The 24,184-nt window shown below is 43.8% G+C and overlaps 1 protein-coding gene across 3 annotated transcripts in view; it reads right to left on the bottom strand.

Annotated features, from left to right (window-relative positions):
* Positions 1-24,184, bottom strand: part of OSBPL3 (oxysterol binding protein like 3) — a 196,058-nt gene that overhangs the window by 93,039 nt on the left and 78,835 nt on the right. For 2 of the 3 annotated variants that reach the window (XM_036246210.1, XM_036246211.1), the window contains exon 3: positions 2,140-2,379. In XM_036246210.1, the coding sequence (XP_036102103.1) occupies positions 2,140-2,235 (96 nt within the window). In that variant the 5' untranslated portion in view covers positions 2,236-2,379. Of the gene's footprint in view, positions 1-2,139; positions 2,380-16,155; positions 16,265-16,561; positions 16,649-24,184 lie in introns of all 3 variants that reach the window. The other variant, XM_036246209.1, reaches the window with a different exon arrangement.

The following is a 24,184-nucleotide window of genomic DNA, read 5'->3' as shown; positions in this document are numbered from 1 at the left end:
CCCCCCCCAAAGTTTCTGTAGTGTTCAGTCCGAGAATTTCATGCCACTGCTCTAATTCCTATGGTTACCAGCTCTGGCTTAAGTGAATCATGTTCTCCCCCTTTGTCCAATGAGGACACAATAGATGCTACCAGGGACAAAGATGGGAGGGGAACTTCATTCGGCTCTAACCCCAACCAGAAATGTGGCGTAGAGAGAGAAAGTCCCACCTGGAAAGCTGACAAAGGGGGAGAACATAGCTACCCTCACAAAAATGGAACTCGCGGGAGCCACTGGGCATCAGTCACAGACTCTTTTTAGTCATTTTTTTAATCCCAGCAGGAAGAGACGGCTGTGCTGAAAAATTTCTTCTTCCCCACATGTCAGGCCTGTGGCCAAATCGAATGCATCTCCTGGCACACACAAACTAATGACTAACATTCTGTGGCACACCAAAAAATGTGTTTTTGCTGATCTGACAAAAATAATAGGTACAATTTTGATTGGTTTATCAAAAAAATAAATAATAATAATTTACTTACCCCTTTTTGCTTCAAAGTGACTTAAAAAAAAAAATCAGCCCTGGCTGGTTTGGCTCAGCGGATAGAGCGTTGGCCTGCAGTCTGGAGAGACAAGGGTTCGGTTGCCGCAAAGGGCACGTACCTTGGTTGCAGTTTGTCCCCAGCCCTGGTTGGGTTGTGCGGGTGGCAACCACTCGATGTGTCCCTTTCACGTCGATGTTTCTCTCTCTCTCTCTCTCTCCCTCCCACTCTATCTCAACAAAATATTGAAAAATGTCCTCGGGTGAGGATAAAAAAAAAAAATCAGATGCCTATACCTGTACATAAGGATGTCTGGTACTAAGAATTAACCAATCAGACACAACCTTATTATGCAAAGTGACCATTAAGATGCAACTCTATTATACAACTTATGCATTTATGGTTCGAGACATGGCTGGAGGGCTGTTGTTGTGTGGCCGTTGTCACTTTTTTATTTGACAATCTATGGGAAAAGAGGCCAGAGCGCCTGACTAAATAGTCGGGTCCTGCATGTTTTAAAGAGTCCTGCAGCACACTGGTGTGCCACCATACATAGATTCTAATGACACAAGGCAGAATTGTGCGGCGGCAAGCTCCCTGTCCCGGGCAGTGTTCCAGTGGAGAGACCCGTGATGATGTGTCATAAATGTGTGGACGTGCCTGAGGTGGGAGGTTGCTGGGTCGTTGCTTCCAAATCTGGAACCGAGATCTCTGGGCCAGTTCTTAGGCCAGCGTGTCCCACGGGGGATTGGCAAAGCCAACAGAGCCCAAAAATACTGAAAATGCCCAGACGGCACTTTGGTTGTAAACCCGGAGCTTTTGGGCAGCCCACGGTCTCTCTGCTTACCGAAGGTATAAAAATTATAATGATCAATGTGTATTTGCTGCCATGCATCTAAGACCAGCAGACTCTGCCAACAGTGGTTTATTAGGAAGGAAACCAGAAAAGCAACCTATAATTAGCTGACAGTTATTTGGGAGTTAATTATTCAGTCTTTTGTTTCATTTCTTTCTTCTTCCTACTTAATTTCTTTGGACCACTGCTCTGTTGATTCGTGCCCCTCATCCATTAGAGAGCAGAGCAGGTGGGCTCCAGCTAGCGCCAGGGCAGCCTGTGGTTGGGAGGCATCACAAAAGTTTCAGTGAAGGGGAGGAAGAAGAGGGTGGGAGGGTATTATAATTATTGGAAAAGCGATTGTTTTTTTGCTTTGGTTAGTAGGGTATAAATGAAAGTGTGGGCACCGGAGTCAAACAAGACTAAGCTTTGGTTCCTTGCTCTCCCACTTACTAGCTGTGTGCTCTTAAGAAAATAACTCTGTCGGTCTGACTCAGCTTCCTCGGGAGAAAACAGAGATATTAATATCTGTGTTGGAGGACAGTTGTGAGGATCGAGTAAAGTAATGCAGAGAGCCAAATACAGTTCTCTCCAGCTGGTAGGCACTCAAGCTGCATTATTAATATCATCTAAAATGTACTCTTCTTGTATAATTAAGATACGACTGAGAGCAAACGCTCTTAAACTGTGAAGAAGGCGTTCTCGAGTAAATATACACACTTTAACTTACAAACTTCCTGATTTACATCCGCATCTTAAAAGTCGCATTAGTTAGAACTTTACCTGCCGACTTCCCTGCTTGGAGGAGCAGCTACTGGGGCTCCTTGAAGGGGAGACCAGTTTTGGGGACACCCCAAGGTTCTTCTCATCACTCATCATGAACAGCGGGTCACGTGGCCTCGATACAGTCAAAATGCCATCAGAAGACAGTGGAGCAGAGTGTACGGAAGTCCCAAACAGGCAGGTGGCTCAGCACTTATCCAATGTGTTTTGAAAGCATTTTGGATGACTCAGAGGAAGTCCCTAAAATTAAAAGAAAAAAAAAATTAGAGAGCAGGTCAGAGGCATCAGGCATTATCTATAATTAGCCACTGATTGTCTGCAAGTGGTTTATCTACAGGTCAGAGTACAGAGCCACGAGGCTCAGCTACACCGAGGGCTGTGAAGGAAAAGATGCTTTACACCTTCCTCTTACTGGAAATCACGTGTGGGTGGTTTTCTACATAGCTTTGCAATAGGACAGGCTTAGGGACACTGCGGAGTACACGTCTGAGTCCAAAATCATACAAAACCAGTACTATAAAACCATCCCAAAGCACAAGATACCACTTCATACCCACTATGGTAGCTATAATACAATTTAAAAAACAGAAAATAACAAATTTTAAAAGAAAATGGAACCCTCAGACATTGCTGCAAGAGATGTAAAATGGGCAGCCACAGTTCAAAAAAGGTTTGGCAGTTTTTTAAAAAGTTAAATATAGAATTATCATAGGATCCAACAATTTCAATCCTTGGCATTTATCCCAAAGAATTGAAAACAAGTGTTCAAACAAAAACTTGTACAAGAATGTCCACAGCAATTCTATTCACAATAACCAAAGGTAGAAACAACCCAAATGTATATCAACCAATGAATGGATAAACTTCATATGGTATATGCTACAGTCTAAATGTCTGTGTTCCCCCAAAATTCCTATGTTGAAATCCTAATGGCCAAAGTGATGGAATTAGGAGATGGGGCCCTTGGGAGGTGCTTTTTAGCCATCATGAATGAGGGCAGAGCCATCATGAATGGAATTAATGCCCTTATAAAAGAGACCACACAGGCCTCCCTCGCCCCGCCACCAGGTGAGGGCACAATAACTGCACCATGAAGAAGGCCCTTTGACCATGCTGGCACCTCATCTTGAACTCCCAGCCTCCAGAATGTGAGAGAGATTCCCGTTGCTTGTAAGCCACCCAGCCTGTAGTATTTTGGTGCAGCGGACCAAAGTGCAAAGGCAGTATGTCCATACAATGGATTATTATTCAGGAACTAAAAGGAATGAAGTGCTGATACATGCATAACATGGATGAACCCTGAAAACGTTATGCTATAAAAGAAGCCAGACACAAAAGACCACATGTTGTATGCTTCTGTCTATATAAACTGTCCAGAGTGGTCGAATTCATAGAGACAGAAGGCCAACTAGTGGTTGCCAGGAGCTGGGGCAATTGAGGAATGGGATGTAAGTAGTGATTGGCTATGGGGTTTCCTTTCAGGGTGATTCGAATGGTCTGGAACTAGATCATGGGGATGGTTGCACAAAATTGTGAATGTATTAAATGTCACTGAATTGCATTCATAAAAATGATTTACAGGTGAATTTTACGTTGTATGTATTTTACAACAATTTTTTTAAATCTTTTTGGGGATGGGGTAGGGTGGGAGATTTGTTCTACCAAAGGTTTTTTGAGATGTCTTCTAAAAAACGAACACAGTAGGACAAAAACCACAGTGGACAGCAGAATTTCCCCTACCATCTATGGGTAGATTAGTAATGAAAACAATGACCATTTGTTGGTCTCCCACACATATTGTCTCATTTCATCAACATAATGGGAAAGCATTATCTCTGTTTTACAGAGGAAAAAACTAAGGAACGGAGTCTCTGAGAAGTTAGGTAACTTGCCTAACCAGGCAGCTGGTGAGAGACAGAATCTGGGTTAGATCCCAGGCCTCTAACATTGGTGCTGGCAGTTAGCATGCCTAGGGCCGGGTAGGTGATAACAGCTTCTGCAGCCTCTCTGGGACCTAAGAGAACTGAGGAGCTGGACTAGGAAACCTCGGAGAGAGCACATCCCATTCCTTTCCATGCACAGTATCAACTTGCAAGACAGCAGTGTCTGTGGTGGGGAAGAGATCGACCAGGAAAGAGACAGGGACACCCTCAGAGTGTTGGCTGGGCTGCCACATGCACCCCAGCCACTTTTTAGGGGCGAACCTCTGCCTTCATCCACAGCCCTGAGTTAAGGGTGATCAACGTGTCTGGTTTGGGCTTCAGAAGGCCAGGCCTTTATTTGACAAACTAATTTCAAATAAGCTCTACAACTTTCCCAAGCATGTTAACAATGAATAAATAAATATAATCCATTCGGTTCTTAGTGTTCACAAAGTATATTTTAAAAGAAGGGCGTTATATAATGGTCCAGGAACAGCTAGATATTGTACAAACACTAGTTAATTATTAAGAACTCCAATCTCTGCCTTTCACTAACACTTAGTTCTTAAAAAAAAAAAAAGTATGGTAAAGCTATAAATTAAAACCAAGACAAGGAAAATAAAATCTCAGAAAATAAAATTAAGGTACCTGTAAAGGTACCTGTAGTAATAGAACTCAAGTCCCATGCGCTTTCATAGAAACCCCCCAAATCTCTATCTTCATTATGCATTGGATCCAAATGGACCAGCCTCTTCATTAACTTAGCTTTTCTCATGGGGCATGACTGACTGTACCTGAAGTTAGAAGCAAACACAATCTAGTTAACAACTGTCGAGACATATTAATGATTTGTTTAATAACCATGTTGGCTGTTGCTGTTTGAGAAAGATAAGAAACAAAACAAACTGATGGAAACCTCAATGATAAAATGGAGAGGGGGCAGCCATCACTATGACAACGGATTCCACCGTGATTCAGGGATACCAACAACAAAGGGTTCCTGTGTATTTTTTTTAAGGCTGAGATTCTGACAGTATGTGTGGGACCAGGTGGCATGTGACACGTGAAGGAAAAGGAAAGAGGACTTGGACAATAAGAGTCCCAGGAATTCTGAAACCGGGAAATCAGAAGCACTATTATAACCTGTCGTAGGGACAACTGATAAAAAGGGGTCATCTTTATCTTTTAACTCTGGCAAACTTCACTTCTCAGGCAACAGGTGCGAAGGCCGGGGCTGTGAGTAGGCCAAATGCTATATTCCTTTAAACTGGTGCTTAGTGTGAAGGCTCCTGCAAGACCACTGTCTGCACACGCATGTGCACGCACACACACACAACCCAGGGAAAAGAAAGGGTGGGAATCCACAGCCCCTCCCCACATCCATCCTGGGTGAGACTGGAATTATGGCCTAAGAAAATAGATCTGTTTCATTCCCCAAACCTTCCTGCCTCAATAGGATATTCTGTTAGAACTACCAAGGGCAGCTTGAAGGACAAAAGAAGTAAAATGCTGGGGAAAGGATGTGCGTAAACCAGGGCAGAATAACGAACGAAGGCAGCGGTGGCCCCAGAGGGGAGGCGGTCACATGCAGTGAGGCAGCTATTGCTCCAACCTAGAGAACCTGTGCGCTGGCCTGGGGGGTAACCAGAGGGAAGACCTTGATGGGAGTCCCAAAACAGAGGACCTTGAAGGGGAGTGACACAGAAGCCTGGCGTCTCCCACTCCATCTAGCTGACTTCACAGTGCTGACCTAGCGAAACAGGGAAGAGAAAACCCTGAAGGGAGACAGATCTTGCCCAGGGCCCGGCTGCCAATTAGGGTGTTTGAGATGACGAGGTGGGCACAAATGAAGGCCCTTGTGTGACTTCACCCCTCCCAGTGGCCCTTCCATGGAAAACCTCTAACTTAAGGGGTTTACCGGTTTGAACAAAATATAATAGATCCCCTGCCCATCCACTGTGAACCACCAAATCACAATAATTTATTTCCCCCTTTGTTTTTACTGAGGCATAAGTTACATAGAATAAAGTGAAGAAACCTTAACGGCACAGACTGCTGTGTGAAACTTCACATTTGCAAATACTGACATCACCACCACCCAGGTCAAGAGATGAGCAACTGCAGCCTCCTCTAGAAGGCTGTCTATCCTCTGGCCATTGATCCGACTGGTAGGGGCCAGTTCTCCCTTGGCCTCTCTGTCCACATGCCCCAGAACAGAGCTGGGGTGTTCCCAAGTGTACAGGAACAGGCTGTATGACTGCTCTGTGCCTTCTCCCTAACACACGTGTCTGATGTGTGATAGGATTCTGTCTGGGACTTGCTTTCATTTCAACAAACCACCTGGTAGCCAAATCCAACATGTGTGTAAAGCCCGGTGCATTTAGGTCAAATCAAAAAGGCCCTGCTTGCCTGGGCGGTCAGTGTGGCTCAGTGGATTGAGCACCGTCCCATGGACTGAGAGGTCCCAGTCCGGTTCCCGGACAGGGCACATGCCCGGGTTGGTGCTTGATCCCCAGCAGGGGGCATGCAACAGAGAGCTGATGGATGTTTCTCTCTTACATTGATGTTTCTATCTCTCTCTCTCTAAAAAAGAGGAGGAGGGGGGCCTGCTTGTGCCTCTGGGATGAGCTGGGTCCTCTGTCACTATTGCCAGCCAGCTGGGGAAGCTGACGGGTCAGGCCTGGGTGAAAACAGTGTTCCAACCAGAAGTCCAGTGGGCATAAGACATGAGAACATATGCCATCCCGGGGCTTCCACCAGGGAAAACTCTGATGTCTACCAAGAAAGGCGAGCCCTGGCCAGTTTGGCTCAGTGGTTAGAGCGTCGGCCTGCGGTCCAGAGAGACCCGGGTTCGGTTCCCGCTAAGGACCCGTACCTCGGTTACAGTTTGTCCCCGGCCGTGCTTGGTCATATGGGTGGCAGCCACTTGATGTGTCCCTTTCACGTCGATGTTTCTCTCTCTCTCTTCCTCTCCCACTCTATCTGAACAAAAAAATGGAAAAATGTCCTCAGGTGAGGATAAAAAAAAAAAAAGAATGGCGAAGAATAAATGACCAAGGTACTGCCAAGCATTTGGGCAACAAAGGCTGCTGCTAAGACTTATCTTAGAAATTTTTACTTAGAAAAGAGTACACAGTTTGGGAAATGATGCAAAGGAGACGTACATACTACGTACGTGCCTCACAAGGAGCCAGGCCTAAGTTTGAATCGGTCCTCCCTCATGATAAACTGTGCATCCTGACACATGTACGAACCTCTCTGGTCTGCCGTTTCTCATGTAGGAAACGAGGAATTGTGAGGGTGAAATGAGAAAACGAGGATCAAGGGCCTGGCCCGAACCAACCGAGTGCACGCTCAACAGGTATTAGTTCTATCCAGTCCTCCCCTGGCCTCCTGCAAGGAGTACAGGCATCGAGATAGGGTCCCATCCTCCTCCTGCAACCAACTCATATACAGACTCTATAGAATTTAAAATATTTTTGTCTTTTCGCATATTAACATTTCCCAAAATCCGTAACACAAGTGTGAACAGATTTTTAAATCATCCCAGTAGTGTGCTTACTTTGGAACAAGACAGAAATGCTGAAATATAAAAGCCACATTCTTCGTCACCATTGGCTGTCCAAAAAAGCAACTTGATATTAACTAGCAGATTTGAAACAGCAGCACATGACACAGCTATTTATTAATCCATCAGCCTACGTGTCTACACTCACACAGTTGGTCAGCTTTTATTTGAGAAAGTGGTTTTGCTTCCGTCCTTGGAAACAACTCACATGAAGACCAGATGGCATATAGATCCAGTTAATATACAGTTTCTCAGTAAAATATATAAATTATGTCTTGAATTAATACCAAAAAATGTATAATGGAATATCTGTTTCTGATCTTCTGGTCTTCTTTGGTAAAAAAAATTATTCTAATCCCAGATATGCATTTTTTTTTTTTTTAAAGAAATGATGCTCTCTCTCTCTCTGAAATAATTTGATTCCCAAAATGTTATATGATCACAAGTAGGGCTTTGGTTACTTGGTTGTAAGTTCTGCAGAAGATCAGAGGTTTTAAGGTTGTTGTTTTTTTTTAATCCTCACACGAGGACATTTTTCCATTTTTTGTTCAGATAGAGTGGGAGGGAGAGAGAGGAGGAGAGAGAGAAACATCAATGTGAAAGGGACACATTGAGTGGCAGCCACCTGCACGACCCAACCAGGGTCGGGGACAAACTGCAACCGAGGTATGTGCCCTTAGTGGGAACCAAACCCAGGTCTCTCTGGACCTCAGGCCGATGCTCTAACTGCTGAGCCAAACCAGCCAGGGCCAGAGGTTTCAGGTTTTAATCACAATGCCCTCAGCTTTTCTTCTCCCGACCAAACAGCCACATTTTCATTAGCCATCTTATGTGACACGGATCCAGAGCCCTTATGATCACAGATGTCCAACTCTGATTATACTTCAGTTCGTCTGATCCTGGACCTCTGTGTGACATGCAGCTGATCTGCCGTAACTCTCTGGTCCACTGACCAGATTCACGGTGGCCAGATGCACAGATGCTTTCTGACTGTTCCCAGGGCATGAGTACTGAGACTCAGAGTCAAAGCCTCCCCACCCCCTTCCCTACGGACAAAGAGTCCCTCCAGAAACCTTTCTGTCTTTGGGAAGACAGGGTCAAGAGGCCTAAAGAGTCAAATGCTTACTTCTCACATTGAAACAGAATACCCATCCCTGCCCCATCACCGTCCACGCGGAGGGTATTTTATGCCCTTTGCAATCCACTGCTTCAGAGAAGAGTCAGTTACTGCTCAGAGCCCAGTCCAGCAACGAAAATGCACATGGACACAGATCTGATGTGTGGCAGCTTCCATAAGACAAAAGGTTTGGCAGTGGTACCAGGCTGTTGGTTTGTGTCGAACCATTTATTTACCACTACTGAGTAGACAGAATGAAAAGCACAAAATACTACTCAATCACTGCACAGCATCATGGAACCTAAGTAAATTCTACCCGCTTCGTTCCCAAAGCAAGAATTCTGTCTGTAACACTGCCAGACCATCAATGCTTACACTTCCCAAGGCAGAGATTTCATTTTTTATTACAAAAATTTATTCCAGATGGTTTTTCATTTAGAGTTGATTTTTTGTCTCACAATTTCCATACGCTGGTCCTCAATGTGCTCTTTGTCACTGCAGAGAACAAGATTAACCTTTTCTTCTCCCATTCCAACCTCCCACCCAGCAAAGCTTTTCTTTTCCACACCAACAGCCACATATTCTTCTTTTTTTTTAAATCCTCACCCGAGGACATTTTTGCATTTATCTTCAGATATAGAGGTAGGGAGAGAGGGAGGAAGAGAGAGAGAGAAACATCGATATGAGAGAGACACATCGAGTGGTTGTGTCTGGGGCCGGGGACAAACTGCAACCGAGGTACGTGCCCTTAGCGGGAACCGAACCCGGGACTCTCTGGTCCCTGGGCCGACGCTCTAACCGCTGAGCCAAACTGGCCAGGGCTAAGCCACATTTTCATTAGCCATCTTATGTGACATGAATCCAGAGCCCTTATGATCACAGTTGTCCGACTCTGATTATACTTTGATTCGTCTGTGCTTCCCTGCACACGGTGCTCAGACCTGAAGACAAGCTCCCTGTGTGTCTGGCTGGAGCAGAAAAGAAGGCAGCAATCGCCTCTCTTGCTTTAGATACACTGCGACTGTTAACAGGGCTTAAGTTTGTCTTAGCTTTGGGGGCCCACACACCTCTTTCTAGAGCTCACTGTTCTCCAGGACTCTGATGTAGTAGGAATGGTAGAGAAGCGAGGCTTTCCTCTTTTCCCTTCACTTCCTTTAACTGAAATTCAGGATGTAACTGTTTATCGTTATTATTATTATCTCGTATTAATTTTGGCTCCCTATTCCCATCTATCAAGATATTGCTAGGGACCAACTGTCATCTGATGTATGTAGCCCACTAGTTCTTTGTCGCAGCATCCATAAATTGCATGGGCACATGAATTCTGGCCTCACCCAAGGAAATTATACTAGGAGATTTGCTAAGGAGAAGAACACCAAGGGCACTGAGATCCTCTCCATAGCTTATGTTAATTTGTTCATTAATTAGCATTTCTAGTCCAAATTTGCCAACCCACTGTAAATCCCCATAACTGTGCAGTCATGTCTAATTTCTCAAAGTGTCCAGGCCACCTTCTTCAAAGTCTCCTGGATCCTTGATTAGAATGCAGCTTTGGAAGCTCCACTTTAGATAAATTGAATCAGAATATCTATAGATGGGCCTGGTAATCTGCATAGTAAACACATTCCCCAAGTGATTTTTGTACACCTTAGAGTTTAAGAACCTCTGACATAGCCCATAGTTTTCAACTTTTCTTATCTTACCCTGAACTAATTCTTCCATTTGTGTATTTGTGATGAAGGAATCAGGGTAGGAAGCCAAAACCCTATTTTATTATCCTAGGCCTGTGGTTTACGAAAAGTAGTCTTCAGACCAGCAGCATCAGCATCCAATGAGAGCTTGTCAGAAATGTAAATTCTCAAGTCTAGGAATCTGTGGAGTCAGGAACTGAGGGTGGGGCCCAGAGACTTGTTGTTGTTGTTATTTTATTCATAGAAGAAGCACAACTAATTTATCTTTCCATTTTTTCTATGGAAGCTTTGTCATAAGAAGAGATCATTAAAGAATATGTATAAACAAAAAATGTGTGAAAAATATTACAGAAATGTGTTCATCTGTTAACTTTTTAGAAATAATTATTTTTCTATTACAGTTGATATACAATATTATATAAATCATAGGTGTGCAACATAATGATTACACATTTATATAATTTATGAAGTAATCACACCCTAATAAGTCTAGTACCTATCTGACACCAAACATAGTTATTACAATATTATTGACTATATTCCTTAAGCTATACATTATATCCTCATGGCTGTTTTTATAACTGGCAATTTGAACATTTTAATCCCTTCTTTTCACCCATCCCCCCAAACCTACATCCCATCTGGCAACCATCAAAATCTGTTATTTATGATTTTATTTCTCTTTTGTTTGTTCTTATTTTTTTTAGATTCTACATATAAGTGAAATCATATGGTATTTGTCTTTCTCTGTCTGACTTATCTCATTTAGCATAATACTTTCTAGGTCTATCCTTGTTGTCACAGATGGCAAGATTTCATTCTTTTTATGACTGAGTAATAGTCCATTGTATATATGTACCATCTCTTCTTTGTCTATTTGTCTATCAGTGAACATCTGGGTTCCTTGCATATCTTGCCTATTGTAAATAATGCTACAACAAACATAGGAATGCATATGTCTTTTCAAATATATGTCTTGGGTTCTTTTGGATAAATACCCAGAAGTGGAATTTCTGGATCCTTCTTTTTCTCTTGTTATAGCCTTTGTATTAAAGTCAGTTTTGTCTCTTATAAGTATTGCTACACCAGCTTTTTTTTTTTTCATTTTCATAAAATATCTTTTTCCATCACTTGACTTTCAGTTGTGGGTCTTTTGATCTGAGGTGGGTCTCTCGTAGTCAGGCTACATATAGGCCTTGTTTTCTTAACCATTCAGCAACTAGACGTCTTTTGATTGGACCAGTTAATCCATTTACATGTAAAGTAATTATTGATAGGTATATAGTTATTGCCACTTTATTATTCACATTTTTAATTTTTTCCCCCTACTTCTCCTTAAATAAGTCCCTTTAACATTTCTTCTAATACTGGTTTGGTGATGATAAACTCCTTTAACTTTTTCTTGTCTGAGAAGTTCTTTATTTGTCCTTCAATTCTAAATGACAGCGTGGCTGGGTAGAGTAATCTTGGTTGTAGGTGCTTGTTTTTCATCATTTTGAATATTTCTTGTCAATCCTTTCTGGCCTGAAATATTTCTGTTGAGAAATCAGTTGACATTCTTATAGGAGCTCCCTTTATAGATAACTGCTTTTAAGATTCTCCCTTTGTCTTTAACCTTTGGCATTTTAGTTATGATACATCTTGGTGTGGGCTTCTTTGGGTTCATCTTGTTTGGGACTCTCTGTGCTTCCTAGATTTGTTTGTGTATTTCCTTCACCAGGTTAGGAAGTTTTCAGTAATTATTTCTTCAAATAAGTTTTCTTTGCTCGCCCTCTTCTCCTTCTGGTACCCCTATGATGTAGATGTTGTTATGCATGGTGTTGTCCCAGAGGACCCTTTAAACTACTCTCATTTTTTTATTCTTTTTTCTTTTTGCTCTTCTGAGTGAGTGTTTTCTGCTACCTTGTCTTCCAAATCTCTGGTTTGATCCTCTGCTTCATCTACTCCACTGTTTATTCCTTCTAATGTATTCTTCAGATCAGTAAATGTGCTCTTCATTTCTGACTAGTTCTTTTTTTTTTAAGATTTTTAAAAATTGATTTTTAAAGAGAGAGAAAGGGAGAGGGAGAGAGACAAACATCAATGTGAAAGTGAAACATTGATTGGCTGCCTCCTGCATGACCCCTACCAGGGTTTGAGCCCATAACCAGGCATGGGCCCTAACCAGGTATCAAACTGGCAACCTTTCAGTGCATGCAATAATGCCCAACCATCTGACCACACCAACCAGGGCCTCACTAGTTCTTTTCTACATTTTTGAAATGTTTCCTGTCTCTGTTAAAATTCTCATTGTGTTTAATGGGCATACTTATAACCAGTGTTTTGAACTCCACATTTAGTAGATTGTTTGTCTCCATTTTGTTTAGTTCTTTTCTGAAGTTTGGTCCTGTTCTTTCATTTGGAACATTTTTTTTGTTTCCTTATTTTGGTTGCCTCCCGTGTTTGTTTTTATGTATTAGGCAGAGGTTCTATGTCTCCTGATTTTGGTAGAGTAGTCTTATGTAGTAGGTGTCCTGCAGGGCCTACTGACACAATCTCCGTGGTCACCTAGGCCAAGTGTTCCAGAAGTGTTCCTTGTGTGGGTTGTATATTCCCTCTTAGTTGATCCTTGATTGCTGTTGGAACATCAATGGGAGGGATTGACCCTCAAGCTAATTGGCTATGGTGACTGGCTGTGACCATAGCAAGGACCAGCTGACCCCCATGGAGTAGGATTCACTTTAGTGGGGCTCTGGTGCCTGTAGAGCTTGCCCTTTGGGTGTATCATTTATGGAGGTGGTTTGGGTGGTGCTCTGGTGTGGTCTGAATCTGGCCACTGAGGGTGTTGATTCTGGGCCCTCTTGGAAGGAGCTCTGGTGCAGCCAAGTCAGCTGCTGCCTTTGCTCTGCTTTGGGCCACCTAGTATAAGCTATAAAGTGACCTGCTGATGGTTGCCACTTGTGCTGGGCTTGGAATTGCCTGGAAGAGGCTAAGCTGTGAACCAAGGCTGGCTGCTACTAGTATCAGGCTTGGGGCCACTTAGCAAGAGGTATGGAGCATGCCAGTGTCAGATGCTGCTTGCTTGGGGTTTGTGAACCTTTGGGAAACTTTAGGAAAGTTTGCAGCATGAGCCAAGACAGGCCATATTTTAAGGAAAAAGCCACTGGAAATGGCTTGGATGGACCCACAGTTTAGGTGAGACAGGGTCTCAGGGCAAACAGTGTTAGCCAGGTTGATGGAGACTCAGATATGGCACTCGCCTGTGCCTGCAGCGGGGGAGGGCTCAACAAAGGAACACTTTGCAACCACTTCTGTCTAGGAGAAAGCTGCACCTCCAGCCTTCGCCCTGAAGCCTCACAATTCAGTTCTTTCCATATGTCCCTCTGGCCTTTCCAGCTGCTGCTCCGGCATTACAGCTCAGAGCAAGTGAGTCCCTCAGCAAGTAAGTCCATGCATGAGCCCTTTAAGAGGAATGCCTGGGCCCTGGCCAGTTTGGCTCAGCAGTTAGAGCATCGGCCCACGGACCAGAGAGTCCCGGGTTCAGTTCCCACGAAGGGCACGTATCTCGGTTGCCATTTGTCCCCAGCCCCTGTTGGGGTTGTGTGGGTGGCAACCAGTCAGTGTGTCTCTCTCACATCCATGTTTCTCTCTCTCTTCCTCTCTCTCTCCCTCTGACTCTATCTGAAGATGAATGGGAACATGTCCTTGGGTGAAGAAAGAAAGAAAGAAAGAAAGAAAGAAAGAAAGAAAGAAAGAAAGAAAGAAAGAAAGAAAGAAAGAAAGAAAGCCAGCCTGGGACTCTAGTAGCCCTCTGTCGCACTTAACCATAATCCATGATGGTTTTTACAGCCAGAAGTTATGGGGACTTCTCTTCCTGGCACTGAAACCCTGGGCTGGGGAGCCTGGTGTGGGGCCGGGATCCCTCACTCTTCAGGAGGGACCTCTAGCCAAGACATGCCTCTGAATTTTTAACCCCCACACATGGGTCTCTGCCCCTCCTACCAGTCTTGATGTGGCTTCTTTATATCCTTAGTTATGAGTTCTGTTCAGCCACACTTCAGGCAGTTCTTAATGATGACTGTTCGGTCCTTTAGTTGTAATTGTGATGTGGTCTTGGGAGAAGGCAAGCACAGTGTTTTTCCATCTCTGCCATCTTGACTGTAAGTCTAGCAACCTGTTTTTAACAAGCTCTCCAGGTGACTCTGATGCCCAAGTTTAAGAACCACTGCCAAGGTTAGCATTTTATCCAGGGCATAGACTCCTGAGGCATCTCATCACATACTTTGACAGGGTATTGGAGTAGACCCTGAGCTCTTTTTTAAAGACAATTCTGTCCTGTTGCTGAGCTACTCCTTCAAGCCAGAGATGGCAGATGGCAAAAGCCCCCACTCCTACCCTAATCATCGCACCAAATTTTCTCAAACAGCTCTCCAGACATCTAAGACAGAGTTGGACAGACAGCTCCTATCCTGCTAAGGTCTACATGGGCCTGGTGGGTGAGAAGAGGCCCATGAAGTCCCTCATCCTGGTTAGGAGCCTTATTTTCACTAAGAAATTAACTGCAATCTAGTTATAAGAGTCAACACCCAAGAATCTGTCCTTGATCTTCAACACAAAATATCAACCCTCCAGGCTCTTGCCAAACAATTTTCCTGCACTGTCCTCTGGGGTTAGCCCTTGAACCACAATGAGGGGGATTACAACCAACCTACCCTATGACACTGGGAAATTTTGTAGAGTAGTCTAATAAGACAACAGGCTCTGGATTCAAACTGGGTTCAAAGCCAGCATAAGTGGCTTTAGGAATGTTGTTAGCCTAATTCTCAAGTTTTCTTCTCTCTCTCTTTTTTAAAAATAGGTTTTTATTGATTTTTTTTTTTTTTTTGAGAGAGAGAGGTAGAAACATCAATGTGAGAGAGAAACATTGATCGGCTGCCTCCTGCATGCCCCCTACTGGGGATCGAGCCCACAACCCAGGCCTGTGCCCTGACCAGGAATCCAACGGGGATCTCTCAGTCCATGGGACGATGCTCACCAGCCTTCTCAGGTTTTCATTTGAGAAATGGACATAATTAAAGGATCTCCCTAAAGGGGTTGTTGAGGTGATTAGATAAGCTAATCACATAAAAGTATATAAAAGGAGACAGGGCAGTCATTTCTCAATGAGCTAGCTGGGGTGGGATGCCAGGGTCACTGTCAGGCACAATATCACAGTGGATTGTTTTTCTTCTCTCAGAAAAAAAATTTAAATTTGTATTCTTTTTTTTTTTTTTTTTAATCTTCACCCGAGGACATTCTTTCCATCTCTTGTTCAGACAGAGTGGGAGGGAGAGAGAGGAAGAGAGAAAGAGAGAGACATCGACGTGAAAAGGACATATCGAGTGGCTGCCACCTGCACGACCCAACCAGGGCCAGGGACAAACTGAAACCAAGGTACGCGCCCCCAGCGGGAACCAAACCCGGGCCTCTCTGGATCGCAGGCCGATGCTCTAACCGTTGAGCCAAACAGGCCAGAGTTAAATCTGTATTCTTATCACCCCAAATTAATTGGTCTCTACCTTTATTTATACAAACTTATATATCCCCCCCCTTTTTTTTTTTTACTTTAAAAAATGTTCATATAAGAAATAGTGCCATACCATGAATTACTGCAGCTGGCTTATTTTCGCTCAAAATTATTATACACAACACACACGTTCTCATTTATTCCTGCCACACAGCTCCACGGTATGACGGTACCTTGTTTAGCTTACTCTTCCTTTACGTTGGTTCCGGTTCTGTGTCAGTAATGGTGCTGCAGGATCCGCTCGGTGGGAGGCAGTGGCGTGCTTTTCTAAAACAAGTGCAACTGCCGGGGGTGTTAAGGAAGAACTAGTTTTAGCTTTACTAGATATTCCAAATGACTCCTCAAGCTGGCCATACCAATTTACACAAGACGAAGGCTTCTTTAAAGGACCTTTTTTGAGAAACTGTTCAGGTCTCAGGACCAGAGTGCCCCTCCTAAGACTTGCTTGTTCTTGGCTTAGTGAGAATTCATGTCTGAGAACACATCTCTGTTGGTTTGGGGTATTAGGATGGACGGAGTCGGACGAAGGCACGCTGCTGGGGATCTTTAACAGATGAGATCTCTGTGTGCTTGGCTTACCTTACTGTCCCTGTGCTCCGATGCTCTCAGCCACCCACGGCGTCCTTGTGTAGTATGTGTGTTCTTGGAAACCACTTCAAGTATGTCCTGAAATAAGACACTGTTTAACTAAACCATTGTTCTCCCCTCCCCTTTTTTTAAGCTAGACAGTTATACAAGTTGCTGCCGGGCCATTGACAAGATGTTCTGATAGTGGGTAGTTTTCTACTCAGCTTCCGACTCCAGGAAGCCTTCCACGGTATCTTCTTGAATGAGCCGTAGCCTCGGCTTGACAGTTTCAATTCGCCCAAACGTCCTTAGCATGAGTGAGAAGGGAGGGAGGGTCACACACACAGTAGTAACCCCTCACTCCAAGAATCCGAAGGTGGCCCATCAAAGACTGTTCATGGTCTGGCCGGAGCACTGTGCCACACACCAAAAGGAGGCGGTTTCATCCCCAGTCGGGGAGAGAGCGGGAGGCAACAGGTTGATGTTTCTCTCTCACATCAATATTTCTCCCCCCACCACAAAAAAAATCAATAAAAACAAAGGAAGATTGGAAGGAACCCAAGTGGCCAAAGTTGCTTACTCCAGCCTTTCAGAGGTTTGCAGATGGACAATTCAAAGCTGGTAGATTTCTAGGAGGCAGCATTTGCAGACATGTGCAGAAGGAGGTAAAGGTAATTTCTAAATGATCATTAGGAAAATTCCATGTCACACACTTGGACGAATCCTGTCCCTCACTAGAAGAGAAGCTATTGACTCCGACCTTAATATCCCACTTTCACAAGGGTATCATGAGATAGATACTTCAACACTTCAAATACACATTTCAGAAGTCTGACATCCTCCTAAAAGAATGGGGAAGGAGCCCTGGCCAGTTTGGCTCAGTGGTTGAGCGTCGTCATGAGGACCAGAGAATCTCAGGTTCGGTTCCCACTACGGGCATGTACCACAAAAAAAAAAAAAAAAATAGGGAAGGAGCCTGCCACTCATAAACACTCCTGTCTGGTGATACTGGCTGACTACCTTGATGCCCAGGACTTCGCTCCAATGCTGAGCCCCTACTCCTCGACCCTCCTGGCATTAACCCCCATACCCCTGACCACAGATGTCCCTCGAGATAGTGGCTGCGCAGTTGACTCCACTTCACCGGGCTGTCTTCCTCAGAAGCTACCGTATTCTCACCAAACATTCTTCAACCAGGGGGCGCAGGGTTGTAGCTCTCCTCTACTACGTCATCCACGCCCTACCTGAGTCAAGTTCCTGAGCTGGGGATGACCTTCCCCCAATTCCCAGGTGTCAACTAGTAGAAATAAGATCTGTGCCTGTAGTATTTTTATGATCCAGTAACCTAACCACAAAAGGGAAACTAGGGTACCTCAGCATGTCTTGTCTTAAGTGAACCCAAATTGATTCCTTTTCTCAATGTAAACTCTTTACCTGTTTAGTAACATATAATTCATTCAAGAATGCTGCAGTGATGAACAGAGCCCATCGGTGAGGAGCTGTGCTTCTAACCCCTGGATGCCTGCTAGAATGTTCTTATACCACTTTAATAATAAATTTTGGGGTGGGAAACTGGGCCACAGTATTTTGTAAAAGCTCTTCCCTGACTCCAATGTGCAGTGAGGCTCCAGAATCATTGGTCTAGGGCAGCGGTTCTCAACCTTCCCAATGCTGCGTCCCTTTAGTACAGTTCCTCATGTTGTGGCGAACCCCAACCATAAAATTATTTTCATTGCCACTTCATAACTGTAATTTTGCTACTGTTATAAATCGCCATCGGAAATATGTGTTTTCCGACGGTCTTAGGTGACCAGTGAAAGGGTCGTTCGACCCCCAAAGGGGTCGCGACCCACAGGTTGAGAACCGCTAGTCTAGAGTTGTCAGAAACGCCCTTTCTCTTTCTAAGAATCTTGACAGCTTCTACCCATTCTTAGACTTCTGATACCCATCTCAGTCTCTTTCATGTGGCGCATTTTACTCCCAGAGGTCTGTGAGACGGAAGTGATTTGATGTTTGGTCAGAACCGGAACCCAGAACCCAGTTAACACAGCTAGGTACCTGCTTCCTATCTTTTCATCTGTCTTGGGTTTCAATTTCCTCTCCTCTGTGTTTATTCAATTCTTTTCAGTTAGTAGTTCTTTAGAAAAGAGACAGAAAATAAGTAGAATTAGAGTAATTCTTTTGACTCCTAATGTTTTGTAAAGAGCAACTTTCCATACCCAGAAGTTTATCTTGTATTTGTTCATCTGGCTCTAGATACGTGTTTGCAAACTGTTTTGTAGCTTTTAACTACTTTTTGCAAACCTCAGATCATTCCTGACTTTAGTTCTACAGAGATTATTCTAGCATATTTGTGTAACACTCTTACCTAGTTTCTCTTATCTTCAATTTGTTACCTAAATTTTGTTCCTCACCCACTTCCTTCTACCGACTTTAGCTCTTAATCATCTTACCCACACCCATGACTTTAATATGCCACTGGGTACCCACTCTGTCCTCTCCCTGAGTCCACAGCCCGGGAGATGGCCCTGGACTTCTCGCTGGAACATGAAGCCGCCTGGTTTCTTCCAGAGCAAACTCATCGCTCCCTCCTGCTGATACCTGTGTTAACCTCCCTGGCTCTGATTAAGACACCCACCCTCTCCTCATCCTCCCAGATCCCCCAGCGCTGTGCTTCGGAGCTGAGAGAGTGCTGCCCTGACACTCACCATCGCCCCCAACTCGTTTTCCATTCTTCCGTGCCCATGACCACCAATCCACTTTGGACCCCAGGAGGGGGTTTCTACTTTTTCTCTCCTTTCGCTTTACTCTGCCTTACATTCCCTTCCCCAGTCTGTCTTCCCAAAAGAGGTTCTCTTCCCTGCTCTAAATTCCCACTGGTCATGGAATTACGTTAAAAATCCCAAGCTCTTCACAGTACAGTGAAATGTTACTGGCTTTGGACTGTGGCTCTATCCACCACATGCTGCATGTTACTAAACTTCTGAGTTATTTCCTCCTTTGAAAAGAGGTACAAAGAGGTACTAGGTTTTTGTGAAGTTTGACTGAAATAATGCATGTAAAACTTGAAACAGACTCACAGATACAGAGAACAGACTGATGGTTGCCAGAGGGGAGGAGGGCTGGGGGCTGGGTGAAAAAGGTGAAGGGATTAAGAAGTGCACTTGGTAGTTACAGACCAGTCATGGGGATGTCAAGTACAGCATGGGGAATAGAGTCGATAATACTGTAATAACTATGTATGGTGGTGTCAGGTGGATACTAGGCTTATTGGGCAGATCGCTTTGTAAATTATATAACTGTTTAACCACTATGCTGCACACCTGAAATTAATACAAGGTAATATTGAATGTCAACTGTAATTGAAAAAAATTAATAATGCATGTAAAACTCAACACAGTACTTGGCAGTCATCACTGAAGTATATTTTGGCTGTTGTTACTCACACCTAGTGCCCAAACTCACACATGCCTAGTCTATATCCTCAGCTCTCCTGCAGTTATTCTGCCCCACGGGTCCTGGCGGGTCCTTCTGTGCGGAGCACCCTTCTCACCTGGCTCCTCTTCTCCATCTGTGGAAATTCCCTCCACCCTCCGAAAAGCCCTTCGTGTGTCACCCTTGCCATGAAACCTGTTCTGAAACCGCCCACCCCCAGTTTTAATTCCTTTCCGAAGCCCTGCGTTGGTTCCGTGCCCTCTGAAAGCATGCGGTTGGCTTTCCTGCATGCTGACTCACTCCTCGTACCCTGACCCCGGCGCTGGGTGTCCGTCTACATCTCACTCAGGGACTGCGCTCCACTCATCTTTACCTTCTGTGGGAAAGGAGCTTACAAAGACTGGGAGCAATCATTATTGAGCCAGACAGAACACCCCTTAGTACTGAGTTAACAGGAAAAGAAATTCTCTGTGTGTTTCCATAGGAGCCTGCCCCCTTTCTTCTTTACAGGAATCATTGGGGATCATAGGTGTGTTTCCGAACATTTTAGCTACCCTTTCCTTTTGAAGTCTCCTGCTCATTTTGTCTTCGGCCATAAGAGATTCATTCCTTTCTTTTGTCTGAACTGCTGAAATGTTTCTAGGGTACATGGCTTCTGCAGGGATTTTATCTCCTGGCTCTGTCATTTTATATAACTATCCAATGTTTCTTTGTTTCTTTTCAGATATATCTCCTTTTGTATTATTTTCTCAGTCTTCTTTAAAAATGTATCAAATAATCAATAAAATAAGTCAAGAGTTTAGCAAAATTTAGCAGAATGAAATTTTCAGTGGGTTTTCCCAGCACATTTAGTATCCGTTCTAGAGTTATAGTGTCTGGGAAGAAAGTATCATCTATAACCTCTGTCTGGCCATCCACAATATTGATCCTAATAATAACCCTTCCTAGCAACCTTACCTAGCAATTTACCTTTAGTGTTTGAATTTCCATACCCCTGATTCTTTAAAGCAAAATATTCCCTTCTAGAATCATATTTTAGTCATGAGAACCACCCTAACCTAGTGGGTGAGATGAATCACAGGATCCTGTCTATGCCCAGGTTTTAATGTTTCAAGTGCACTTTGCTTAGTCCTCAGACAGAGGCTGCATAATGACAAGCAGCTACAGGTGTTATAAGCACCATGCTTCCCAGGTGGTCTTTTTTTTTTTTTTAAAGGAATTACTAAAGTTCTCCTCCTTCGTTATTGGACTTTTATCTTTGCTATGCTTAGTGTTCTCCATCCAAGCACGTTTTAATGTTTTTTTCTTCCTATCAAATTTCAAGTGAATGCTCTTAATCAGGTTAGCAAATCTCTTGTCAAACACACTTGTCCTCAAAAATGTCAAGAACTGCCCACCTGGCATGGCTCAGTGGTTGAGCATCAAGTGGTGCACCAAGAGCACATTGGATAGTTATATAAAATGACAGAGCCAGGAGATGAAATCCCTGCAGAAGCCTTATACCCTAGAACATTTCAGCAGTTCAGAGCACATGCCCAGGCTGTGGGCCCAAACCCCAGGTGGGGGCATGCAGGAGGTGGCCAATCAATGTTCTCTCTTGTCGATGTTTCTATCTCTCTCTCCCTCTCCCTTCCTCTCTCTCTAAAAATCAATAAAGAAAAAAAATTTATAAAAAATTTTCAAGAACCTACCCCAAAAACCAAGCCCTGTTTGTAAACACTATCTGTGCTACAATTATTTGTACACTTTCATTATCCTCTTCCAATCCCTGGAAAGGTAGAAATACCACACATCCCCCGCAGTGCTTCAGCTTCCTACCATGACTTCGTAGGACTAGGGATAGTTTGAGATTTCTTGTGACAGTTTAGTATATTTTTACCCAAATCAATGAACAAAGGTGAAAAGTGGTAGATCTGGTATTTTGGTAAGTTATGCCTTGCCTTTCCCAATATCTATTCTCCCTTTCTTTACTATTTTCAAGTTCTAAGAATATATTATCTTATCTTGAAAAAATCCCATATTTTTCAGTAGGCCTTATGGTAGAGATGCACTTCTCAGATCATTTTCACCTTCTCCAGCAGGACAGCCTCCTCCACTTGTCACCCCTGTGGTCCCAGGAGCCACTCTAGAACAGGATGACTGAATGTTCAGATTGGAGAGGGATGGGACCACAGTCAATGACAATCCCTTCACTCTCATATGATAAAATCAGAAATGGGCTGAGCTTCCTCTTCCTTCTACAGTTCAGCCACTCTTCCTTGTCCTTCCATGTCCCCAGAGCAAGAAATACTTATGGATAAGTGTGGGCCAATAAAGGAAGCTATAGTGCAAATACAAGGGGATAATGGAGAACAGCCATGCTAATGAAAAGTCAACTCAGTACAGATGTATAAAGTACCTACTATGCGTCCATAGCTGGGCCAACCCCTAAGGGATGGCACTAAATGACAGAAGCTTAATCCAAGGAGGAAATCACTCTGATCGAGGACAGAAGATGTATATAACAAAACAAGAACTCAGCTCAGGCAGGAAACCTAGTAGGTGTTATGGCCAGTCACAGGGAAGAGCTCAGTTGAGGCTGGTCTTGTGAGTGAATGTTTGAAAGAGGCGGCCTGTAGGGAGCCTTAAAGATGTGGATAGGACCTGACTAGGTGGAGAGGAATGTGGGGAGTGGGGAGCGCACTTCGTGCAATACCGCACAAGCCTGGCTGCAGGTCAGGGTCTCCCCAGGGAGCTTCCACAAAATACCAAAGTCTGGGCCCACTCCACACCATTCATCCGGATGAATGGTGCCCCGGGGTGAGGCCTGGGCAAGCGCATTGTGACAAATCCCCAGGTGATTCTGATACACAGTGAGGGTTGAAAACCACTGCCCCAAGTCTCACATCCTTCCAGAAATGATAGGAAGATTTACTCCAGAGAACTGCCTTCTTTTATTTTAGTATTTAATTTCATTTTAGCATCTACTGCCAGACCTACTCTACTGCATCTAAATTTACATCAAATTAAATGCAAAGCAGGATGTGACTGAGCAGATGAAAGGGTAAGAAGAGAGATCGCCCCGCCCCCGCCCCAAGAACCGTATATACCATCTTGTGGTTTGCATTTTATCAGTGGCTGTTGTTACCCTCCCTTACCTGACAACCGCTGGTGGAAGCAGAGCAGAATTTTAACAACTGGCAACCACAGACTACGTGTCATTACTTATCTAAAAAGACTAGCAGTGGAGTCACTGTGAAATAGAAAAGTGAAATTTAAAAACTCTCCTCTCTCCTCTGAAGACGTTACTAGTCCGTCTTTTCGGAAATGTAAACACTAACCTAAGAATGAGTAACGCTCCATAGCGCTAACGGAACACTCTCAAATGACCAGAAACGAAACACCTGATGGTTCATGTATCACATGGACACACTTTGGGTGTGTCTACTACCTCACTAAAAATAACCCTAGGACTGAGAATCAAAGCTCAAACAAATTCTATAAAATGAATTTCCTGAAATATATTTTGGGGGTGTCCTCCTAAAATGCCTTGTAAGAGGCCGGAAGGAAAGCAAGGAATGACTAACGCGGTGAATGTAGGTGGCTCAGGAAGCTCTACTCGCTCCAAGGGAAGGTCTGTTGCGAGAAAATGAACACGCAACACTTTTAAAGCTGAAAACAATTATAAGGAGAAAGAAAAGGAAAAGACAGAGAAAACAGGTGAAAAATCCATGGGTGGTGTTTGGTAGACAAGAGCTCAAAAGGCAAAAAAATGTAAAAGCACTTCAGTTACCGATGCCAAGACAATGGTTACTTTTCCCCTCCAGTAGAGCATAGAGATCAGAAGCAATTCGAAGATTGTCTTATTCTGTTTTTGTTTTTGTCTTTGAATTTCCTACAGCTGGCATAGAACCTGGCACGTGGCAGGTTATTTATCAAATCAATGACCCGTGTCCCCTCCCTCTTACACTAGCTGGCTACAAGAAGATTTTCACTAAACTGTATTTGATCTCAAGCAGGGAAAGAAATATTCTCAAGTGTCCATTGATCAAATTTAAAAATTATGTCGAAAGATGGATCCTAACTGCATCAAATAAGAATGTTACCAAAGAGTAATAAGTAATAGAAATTACAAATAAGAAAACCTAAGTCAAAATGACAGGCGTATACAATGCTATCAAATGTCTAGCTGGAGTCCATCAAATTAATTTTAAAGATAAT

This window comes from Molossus molossus, unplaced genomic scaffold (genome assembly GCF_014108415.1).
Source record: "Molossus molossus isolate mMolMol1 unplaced genomic scaffold, mMolMol1.p scaffold_m16_p_7, whole genome shotgun sequence".
Taxonomy (NCBI): domain Eukaryota; kingdom Metazoa; phylum Chordata; class Mammalia; order Chiroptera; family Molossidae; genus Molossus; species Molossus molossus.
Note: the sequence above shows the minus strand (reverse complement) of the source record. Positions and strands in the feature narration are given on the sequence as shown.